Source organism: Electrophorus electricus, chromosome 23 (assembly GCF_041902795.1).
Source record: "Electrophorus electricus isolate QZ-2024a chromosome 23, ASM4190279v1, whole genome shotgun sequence".
Taxonomy (NCBI): domain Eukaryota; kingdom Metazoa; phylum Chordata; class Actinopteri; order Gymnotiformes; family Gymnotidae; genus Electrophorus; species Electrophorus electricus.
In genome coordinates, this window is record NC_137519.1 from 11,911,824 (window position 1) to 11,922,500 (window position 10,677).

Below are 10,677 nucleotides of genomic sequence, written 5' to 3' on the forward strand. Positions count from 1 at the left end.
GCTTAGTCTGCCATGTGTAAGTCAGCATACTTGTATAGTTTCTATAGTAATGTCTGCAAATAATTAAATCATCTATATATAAGGTTAATGATATATTGATATGTGTTATATCTTGTTAGTATTACCCTATTGAGTGATTACATACAGAAAATATACATAGTATAATGTAAATTTTTTAGTGCTACAATGAATCGGTTTAGCATAAAAGCATATAGTAATATGATGCTGATGGTTAACTGTAATAATAATTTCTACTATGAATATTCCCCTCTGACCACCCATGTGATAACTAACAGGTCTTATAGTGCTGAGCATAAAGAATTAGTAACAGATTGTAAAATGAATGACCAATGTATTGGAGAACTTTTTTTTATCCCATAAGACATCATGGGAGGTCAATCTCTCTGTTTACAGTGTAGCCCCATTAAAAAAAACACATTCAAAACATAGATAATTTACACAGTATAGCAAATACAAATATGCTTGTCCAATAGACACAATGGATAACAATATCATTGTGTGAAGCTTTTTTCAGTTATAACCATTTTTTCTTAAAACACTGTATTAAAAACACCACCTAAAGCTAAATCTAATATAATCTTCAACTTTCTATACGCCTTTCTACCATTAGCTAGAAACTACATAAAAGCCATTACCTGTTTTCTTAGTTGGTTCTGGCATCCTGGTTACCTGGCTGAATGTGTGGCTTATGGGTTAGGACCAAAAGGCTTTTGTGAATGTCCACTACCCTTGTCTTTTATTAGACCCCCCTACAACAGCCCCCCCCCCCCCCCATGTCATACAGTCTAGAGACAGCCCCTTCCCTGTCTCTTGAACTAGGAGATAATAAACTCATACCCCTAAACTTCCAAACACCCCCAACCGCCCACCCACCTACCCACCCACCCACCCACTTCCAAAACCCAGACAACATTTTTGGCACCTCCTCAAGCTGACAGGAGGAGAGAGGCTGGAGGTGAATGGTTAAGAGAGGGAGGGGAGGATAGCATAGGGAATGACAGGAGAAGGCATCTTGGGTTAAATTTAGTCTCTCTAACAAAGTCTCTCACACCTTCCAGATGCATGATCTGCCATACCTTATCACATGGAAGGAAGTAAAGACCTACTCTTGATAACACAACAATCACATTATGTGTTGTTTTTACAAATGTTAGATTTATACCTGAGTTTTAACAGAAACATGTTCATAAAATATGCAAAGAATCAAGAATCTTTTTGTAAATGGTTTTACATGATCTCCAATTTATCATTGACTTACTCAAGAGAAATAAATACAAAGGTTTGAGATGTAAATAAATGCTGGCAGCCATAATGAAAATGTATTTGTAGTGTGTATAGGGATAAACTTCATGTCTTCTGCCTTGTAGGCTTTATTTTTGTATTCTTGGGTCAAAAACCAAAATAAGTTCAGGACGCACCTTAGCCGCCTACGTCATCGTCCACTCAAACTCTGTTACCATGACCTGATCATCCTCTCCTGACATAAACCAAATGAGACAAAGAAGACAACCCATTAATGGTATACGGCTGCTAACATTATGCTTTTGTCTAATAAAGTCTATAGAGTACATCGATCCATTTTCCATTTGTTTTTGTACTATTCTGAGTTAAATAACCATTCAGGCTTTTGATATTAACTCCTTATTATAGAATAAACGGTCATGAAATTAGGATGGAAGTGCCGAGCTTTCGAACAGTTCAGCACCACTCTCCCACCACTGAAACGCATCTCTGGGTTTACTGACAAATCAGTGCGCTCAATCATCTCTTCTAAGATCATTGGCACCGCCATTTTCTGCCTTCCTGTGACCCTGTGACCTTTCTGTCAGCGCCTGGTCACTGTGGGAAGAGGCAGTCAGGAGAGGCTGGCAGCAGCAGCAGCCTGCCAGCTTTAGCCCAGAAGAGACAACCCAGAAGAGCTTCACATGCTCCCAGACGGCCCCTACGAATGCCATTCATCTAATGTAATGTTTATATACTGCCACAGGCAGGCTGCTCTTTACCTGACTCCAGTAGCACCAGCAGGAGTCGTACCATGGGTCTCCCCTTTGACCTTTGTCATTTGAAATGACAACAGCGTGCTGGAAAGTTTGCAAGGTCACATGCTGTGGTTTCTAACATGCCTGAGCTAGGAATAGTTGCGCTCTTGTACCCATGGGTCAGGGGTCTGAGGCGTGTCTGGAGTAGCAGGAAGACCCAATTTGTGCGCAGCCTCATTTCACCTACTGTGTGAACAAGCATGAGAATAAGAGCAAAAAAAACAAAAAAAAAAACAATCCTGGACATGTCATCTTTGGAGAAGTGTGAGAAGCTTTTGTTAACACATGGCTATATTTTTTTAAATGTGCCAAAGGATTGCAGCCTTCATCTGGACTCCCCCAAATGGCATATCAAATATTTATCTTTTTTTTGCTCTGGGAGTCATTGTCTGTATATTTTGGGTATTTATGTGGGCTGCATTCTTTTAACCATGTGAACCCTTTTCTTTGAACCCGCTGCACCCATGTCGTAGGGGATCCGTCCTTCAGCTCCAATTGGATCTTCCTGTGGACCTTTCTTTTTTTCTTTCTTCATAGCAACCATTATGTAATTATGTTACCATTGGTCTTTGTGATTGGATAATACTTTTTCTATGTAGATCATACAATTAATTTTATATTAAAAAACTTTTTACAGCTAGTTCACACATATTTGCTGGCTTGTTATTTCAGATATTACAATATATGACCAGGAGTGACATCTTAGTTCATTAAATCAGTGCGCAAAAACAAAAAACTCAAAAAAAAAAAGTCAAGAATGTATTCAAATTTAAGTTATTCATTTTCTTAGAACTGATTTTTTTCTGAGCAACAATGAAATTATGTCCTTTTTAAGTCTTCTTTTGTACAACTGTTATAAATATCTCATCAAAATCTACTAATTTTGTGAGAACTTGTTCACTGAGAATTATTGTATTTAATTTGTTTTAAGATAAGGTTCCAGCTTCACAGATTTTTGGTTCACTGGTCATCTATATGCATCAGCTAAGCTACCAATCAACCAAAGTATACAAAAATCATAGTATATCACAATAATAATGCCATTTGCTGTAAATTTTATAATGCCCAGGAGCAGTCAGGGGCAAATGCTGCATTGTGTAGTAATTGCACTTGAATTGTCTTTCATTTTATAATGTATTATATTATCTTGCATCTATCAATCTTAGTACCAGCACTGGGTCTTGTTTCTGGCAGTATTTAAGTTTAAGGATATTTTTGGACTCCAACCTGTTTGTACTAGCTAAGCACTTTTGAAAGTAACATGCCTATTAAGAGTATCTGTTAAATGACATAAATGCAAATATAATTTCACTGTGGTAAATATCAAAACAATGATTGCAAAATATATAGAGTAAATATTGCCAATTACAATGAAAGTGTGTCCACCAATTTGAACCCATTCTGTATGTTCCGCAATAAATGTTTTCAAACTTTCAGTTTTCTGGAATTCACAGCATGGAAGGATCATTGCTACCAATCAAAACAAGTGACCCTTTAATGGTTTGTTAATGTCAACATTTAATACAATAATGTACCTCTCAGAGCATTATGTCCACAAGATACAAAACTACAGTGTAAAACATTATTTGTTGATTTAACTTAATAATGTAAGTAACCTGGTTTGCGTAAAATTTTAAGTGTATTAAAACTCATATATTAAGTTGACAAAATGTAGAAATTATGTCAAAGAAAGAGATTATGTTGATCTGAATAATATTACCACTACCACTGTACTATGACATAGAACTCTAACAACATATATCTTTAGATTTATTTAAAATTATACATCAACTTAATTGAGCATGAGAATGCATTGAGAAAAAGTGTAATAAATAAACTATAATGCAATTATACTTGTGGTTGTATTCATTTATTTTTTTTAGTTGTGTTAACTATAATATTTCAGTCAATTTGATTACAAATAGCTTGTGGTTTTAGCAGTTCTAATGCCTCATGTTCCTTAAAATATGTAAAACACTATCCTTTTCCATTTTAAAAATATCACCATGAAGAAAGGTTCTATTTCAGCCCACACAAATGCCCCATAAGCACAAATCCACCCAACAACCTAAATACTCCTAATTGACTAATACCTTCCTAGACCCAAAATGCACCTTCATCACAAACAGTACTCCATGACTAAAAACCCCTCAACCACATTCTCTCACACATAAATACCCCTCAGCCAAACTGGGATGACTGGAATACCCCTGACTGCCAACCTGCCCCTCAACTCCCACATCTATTTGTTCCCCAACCACAACCCCTGACAATCAAATGCCCCTTAACCAAACACCCCCTCAACACATGTTCTTCCCAACAAAAATACCTTCACCCTCAAATAGCTTCCAAACATAAACACCTATTAACAGCTAAATGACCCTCAACTGTCAAATGCCTCCCTACCACAAATATCCCCCACAGCCAAATAAACTCCTTATGCGCTAGTCTAACAACCATGCTTTGTCATGGTTTTATACTTAATGCATTTTATGCTCAGTTTTTTGGCTGTGTTGCACCTTTGTGTTGCACCTTTGTCGTGAGCAACATATGCCTCCAACTACAATGAAGAATCAACAACCAGATGTCATTAAACCATAAAATAAAATCAACACATTAAAAAATCTCTAGACATCTTTTGTTTTTCTTTTGTTTCAGACTCTACAACCACCCCCCACCACAAATACCCCTAAGACTCCACAAACTAAGACTCCACAACCTAAGTGATCTTTTAAAATTGAAGTAGCCTATGTAGTAATATTTATTATTAAATCTTCACAAAATCTACACAGCCAATTCAAGAAACTGTAATATACACATGTTTTATCATGTACCCACTCTGATGCCCCTCTCAGGATTCAAATACCTGTAAACAATAATCTCACACTACTATAGTTTCTTCTGCATATAAGGTAAAACCATAATTCAATAAACTATTAGCCTAAACAGCTCTAATGCCTTTCAAACTTTGCAAAAATATCTGATGGTGAGGACAGACCTACACTGTGTGCACAATTATTAGGCAAGTTGTATTTTTGAGGATTCATTTTATTCTAAAGGAGAATATCTATGCATGAATAATTATTGGGTTTTGATGGGGTTTATTATAACTATAAGTGTGCAGAATGTTTACGCAACTAAATGAAAAACTGAAAAATGAAAAAAAAAATCCCACCTCACTTGCTTTTTTTCATCTGTTAAAGTGAGAATAATAAGCAACTCAAAATTTACAAATAAACATTCCTGACATTAAAAAAAAAAGTGACCAATATAGCCCCGCTTCTTTTCAATAACAGTCATAAGCCTTCCATTCATGGAGTGTCCATTTCTTATTCTGTTAACAATCAACTTTTTGTGCAGCAGCAACCGCAGCCTCCCAGACGCCGCTCAGAGAGCTACACTGTTCTTCACCGTAAATCTCCCATATAAGAAGGGCCCACAAGTTCTCAATAGATTTAGGTCAGGTGAGGAAGGGAGCCATGTCATTATTCTTTCAGCTCCAAGGCCTTTACTGCCTAGCCAAGCAGTGGAGTACTTCCATACATGTGATTCACCAATGGTCTTCTTGAAAGATGCAGACATTTTCCTTGTACAACTGCTTGAAGAAAGTGTCTTTTAAAAACTGGCAGTAGGTTTGGGAGTTGATTTTGAGCCCATCTTCACCTCGAAAATGTCCAGTTAGCTCATGTTTAATAACACTAGCACATAGCAGTACCCCACCACCACCTTGCTGGTATCTGAGTCGAAGTGGATCTCTGTACCCGTTACTCATCCAGCCACGGGCCCGTCCATCTGGTCCGGCAAGAGTCACTCTCATCTCATCAGTCCATAAAACCTTTGAAAAATACATCTTCAGATATTTCAAGGCCCAGTCTTTGACGTTTCACCTTATGTGTCTTGTTCAGTGTTGGTCGGGTTTCAGCCTTCCTTACCTTGGCCATGTCTACGAGTACTGAACACCTTGTACTTCAGGGCACTCCAGGTAGTTTGCAGTTCTGGAATATGACAATACTGAAGGATAATGGGTTCCTGGTCGCATCACGTTAAATTTTTCTCAAATCTTTGGCAGGTAATTGGCTTCTGTTGACTATTTGCAACAAAATGTTCGATGGTTCTGTGATCACACCCTAATTACCAACTAATATCTTAGTAATTTTAAGAGTGCCGCCTAATAATTATGCATACCTTGATATAGGGTGTTAATCTCCATAGGCCGCACCCTCTCTCATTACACAAATACACTTCACTTGATATGCTTAAATCCAATAAGTATTCAAGTTTATACAGCTTGGAGTTGGAAAATATGCATAAAAATGATGATATGGTCAAAATACTCTCGTCTAATAATTGTGCACACAGTGTACTTCCAGTGGGGGTGCCAAATGTAAAAAGCTAATTTCTGTTTTTTGCTGACATTTTTTGTACCATTTAACTAAATGTACATTCTTTTAGACAGAAAAAGCATAAACCTCATGTTTTCAGAAAACTGTCAAGAATGTTTAGCGGGCTTTTTCAAGACAACTCAAAGTTTATTTATCTACTAGGCTGCCACTAGAGGGTGACATGAGGCATATCCACAGGAATATATACACTCCTGTTTGCTTAAGAACAACTCACAGGTTTTTCTGTGCTCAGTTATTCTTCAGTGTGTTTGTGAAAGACTAGGCTGGTATTTGGGGTACAGACCTGAAGAGCTGATGCTTGGGTTTCTTTATTATCTTGCCCTGCTTTCTTCTTTAAAGCCTTGAGTGCTTTTCCCCTCTTAAATTGCCCTGAGCCCCCACCACGGTGTCCCCAACTCTAGAATGATCTTTTCAACCTGTCCCTCCTTTGTTGGGAAAGCCAATTTTTGTCAGTTTTGTACCTTTGCTACTCTTCCATCTGGCATGCTGGTAGGGCACTGGATTGATAATCTTGAGGGTAGTGGTTCTAATCCTGGTGGGGATCTTCTGGTTTTCTCCTTACAGGACATTCCCACCCAAGTGACCCAGGGCTCCTCCCCATGTGTATTTTCTTTGTTTTTGGGAGTTCTGCAGCTGCTCTGCACTTGGGTTCTAATATTAGTAGGTGGCTCACCTGGTTTGCCCTGCCCTCTCACAGTTGGGTTCAACTCTAGTTAGGTGTGTAACTCTACTTAGGTAAAGTAATTAAACATATTAAATACAGACAACATAATGTAATGCAGTATTTATGAGTGAGGTCTACTTAGGGATGTTCTGCTCTAAAGCCCTGTTGCAAGAGCTTAGTTTTTTTTTAGCCTTTTACTGTGGATACATCCAAAATTTGAGCATTAAGAGAAGAAAGATCCTGTTTGGTATGTAATTATACTTAGTTTAAGGCACTTGTACCTTTACGACTCCTTTACTCCTGAAATCAGCTGCTGTATACCTTGTGCTATTGCATTATTATTTCATTGTTATTACGGCATGTTGATGCCTTATTGTTATTACATTGTGTTATTAGTTTATTACATTGTTCTTACATAATGTTTTTACAGTTTGTTATTACAGTTTGCTATTAGAGTTTGTTCTTAGGGTTATTGTAGTTGCTTATTACATTGTTATTACATTGTGTAATTACAGTTATTAAAGTTTGTTGTTAACTGAAGACTCCAGCAACTGACCAATCAGTAGCATCGTGGGTGTGGGTGTGTGTATAATAAACACATTTGTAGATGACTACAGATGGACAACATAAAAAAACTCATGCCTTAAGTAAAAAGGTTTACTGTACCACACTGTCTGATGTTCTACACTGGAATTTTGCTTAAGCTTTTCGCCTTCATGGATCAAGTTCAGTGCAGTTGAAATGATCAGCTACTGCTAAAATCTGACTTTAAAATGTCTTGAATGTTTTTGCAAGCCAGTATTTCTATGAAGAGAGCTCTGTAGAGGCTGGTATGTTATATTCTACACAGTAATTCAATATTGCAGTATCCATCATGAAATGTAATATTGCAGTTCATTTATAAATCACTCACAGGATATTTCACTCCATAAAAATGATTGAAAATAAATTCTGGAGCGCTAGTACATTCATTCATATGGTTTGGGATTGCTTTAGGACTTCTGGTCTCTGAAAAGGCAACAGAACATCTTCACTAATATTGCTGTTATATAATGACACCTCTGGCCCACACTTATTCCAACAAAAAGCAACAATTTTGTTGGAATCATATTTATTAACATCACATATTGGTGAATATCATCTCATACAATCCTTTATCAAAAATGGAAGGAACAATACTTAGATATGTACTTATTATATTTGTCTGTGGCTAGATTACATAATATAAATTCAGTCTCTTTTAACTGCAGGATGGGCAATATTAAGGCAACATTTGTCACATCTGCTCAGGGCAATGCCACCTCTGGCCACCAGAGGTCATCCTCACCTGAGTTTTGACTTCTTCACTGGTGTGTCATCCTCTCTCATCTCAGCTGTTCCTTGTTGCTCATTTTGTGCCCTGTGTATGTTCGTCTGTCTCCCCATTCAGTTCATTGCAAAATCTTGCACCTACTTTTTCTGAGTGTTTCCTTTTTTAATTACTGTCTGCCTGTTTATCACCTTGTCTTTGCCTTGTGCTCGCTGTTCTGGATTTCTCCTCTGGATCCTTGTCTGCCTGCCTGTCTTTGTTCTGATCTGACCCTGGATTACTGTTTCAGACTTGTGTTCTGGATTTCGTTGCTGCTCTACTACTTTCAGTTATAACACTGCACGTGGTTCCACAAACTCCTGTTAGACATGTTGGATTACTGACAGGAAACTGCTTTCTAAGGTAATGTGGAATGAGGTTTCATTCAGTGGGTTTTTGCCTTTTTGGGTTTCTTGTTCCCTTCTTTTTCCATTTATTTTGTTTTTAAATTTTTTTCTTTTATTAAATAATTACTTGAGTGGGTAGTTTTGGCATTAATATTATCTCACAGTATCACAAAACTCCTGCCAGATGTAAATGCTCTCATGTGAGCATGGGAAAGTCGGAGATGTAGAGTAAAACATCTATACAATCTACCTGTTATCAATAACCTTGGAATGCTAAACTCTCTCCAGCCATAAATACCGTGCTAACATTACAAATTAACTAAATGATTTGAAAATGGTGCAATTTCAAAAACATTCAACTTGGCTGCTCCAGCGATAACATTTCCAAAATTCCAGTTGTTCTAAAGTCATAGTCTCAAATACAATCTCTGTCTGTTCTCTCTCTGTACACTACCAACATGTATGAACATATGACATTGAACATTACCAAGTGCTTAAGATTGTGCACATTTATTTTGAAGTTTATATATATATATATATATATATATATATATATATATATATATATATATAGTCAATAAAACATGAATGCGGCAGAGAGCCCTCTCAGTAGGACACTCGTATGCGTTGTGAAAGTTTTTGACTAATCATCTCCTGGTTGTCTAATGAATGGATTGATGTGTTTTTTCAGTTCCTGAAAGATAAATTAATAGACCAATAATCAAAACCTTTCATTAAAAGTTCACACAACTGTATAACTTAAATTTCTCCCTGTCTTTACAGAGAGTGCTCAGCATAAGACAAAATATGAAAAAACACACTGCAAGTTACTGCACTGTGAGCATGAACCTTTAACACTGTAGAAGTAAGATGGAGCTAATATGGTACTCACAGCACTTGTAGAGTCTGTTGATTCTGGTGATGTCATTTTGACTCATCTGCCTTGCCTGGCCAAAGGCTACATTGCTGTTGGGGATGGGGACCATGGTAGGCAGACCATTCTTAGAGAAAGCAGTTCTGAAATAACAAAACACAAAATCAGTACATACAAAGCATTTTTTACTCCTTAGTCTTCATTGCATAAACATACATGTGATTAATTTTAGTACTTTTTTTCAGATAAAACATGTATGATTCCAGAAGAACATGACACATTTTATTAATTCTAACCTTATTTAATTGTGATACCACTATGTTACCACTGTAGAACTTTGCCTTGAATATTGAGTAAGGAATGTTTATTATTTATTAGAATAATCAATCAATAATCAAGTTAAATGTTGTCTTGTGAGGTATGGGGAAGCAATGTAAATCAAGAATTCTAATGGGAACTTGAGTCAAACATACATGTATATATTACATCTCCACTTTATAATACACTGCGCTGTGTTTCCTCATATTAGATTTTAGATATTATTAAACCACTATGTTGGATGTACAAGAAATAGCTTATACTCTTTCAAATGTTTAATTTGTACACTCTGTCCCTCACCAGTATGCCAAAAATGTTTTCTATATTTAAAAAATCAGCTGAACAACCTGTGATACCTTTTGATCACAGCTGTGAGAAGGATATTACTATCAATTAAAGTAATTAAACTGATTAAATATAGACAACATAATGCAGTATTTATTAGTTAACTCTTAAGCCCTGTTGAAAGAGCTGTGTCATTTGAAGTCTTATACTGTAGGTACTTCCAACATGTGAGCTGTAAGCTACTGTTCAAATAAACTCATATGGTACAATGGATCATGGAGCATACAAACAGTTTCAGCTGTTTGGTGAATGCCTGACCTGTGGTACTGCATGACAGACTCGTAGTCATAGGGAGTACCCTGGTTCAAAGTAGCAATC

General features: G+C 36.7%; 2 protein-coding genes across 2 annotated transcripts in view; both read right to left on the reverse strand.

The window, feature by feature from the left end:
- Nucleotides 1-784, reverse strand: part of mybpc3 (myosin binding protein C3) — a 33,957-nt gene extending 33,173 nt beyond the window's left edge. Inside the window, exon 1 of the mRNA XM_081706513.1 lies at nt 657-784. Within this exon, the coding sequence (XP_081562639.1) occupies nt 657-681 (25 nt within the window). The 5' untranslated portion in view covers nt 682-784. The remainder of the gene's footprint in view (nt 1-656) is intronic.
- An 8,578-nt stretch (nt 785-9,362) lies between these two features.
- The window catches only part of LOC113576701 (low choriolytic enzyme-like), a 4,579-nt gene continuing 3,264 nt past the window's right edge, over nt 9,363-10,677 (reverse strand). The window contains exons 7-9 of the mRNA XM_081706280.1: nt 10,618-10,677; nt 9,715-9,839; nt 9,363-9,516 (exon numbers count right to left, since the gene is read on the reverse strand). The exon at nt 10,618-10,677 is cut by the window's right edge and continues 22 nt beyond it. Of these exons, the coding sequence (XP_081562406.1) occupies nt 9,515-9,516; nt 9,715-9,839; nt 10,618-10,677 (187 nt within the window). The 3' untranslated portion in view covers nt 9,363-9,514. The remainder of the gene's footprint in view (nt 9,517-9,714; nt 9,840-10,617) is intronic.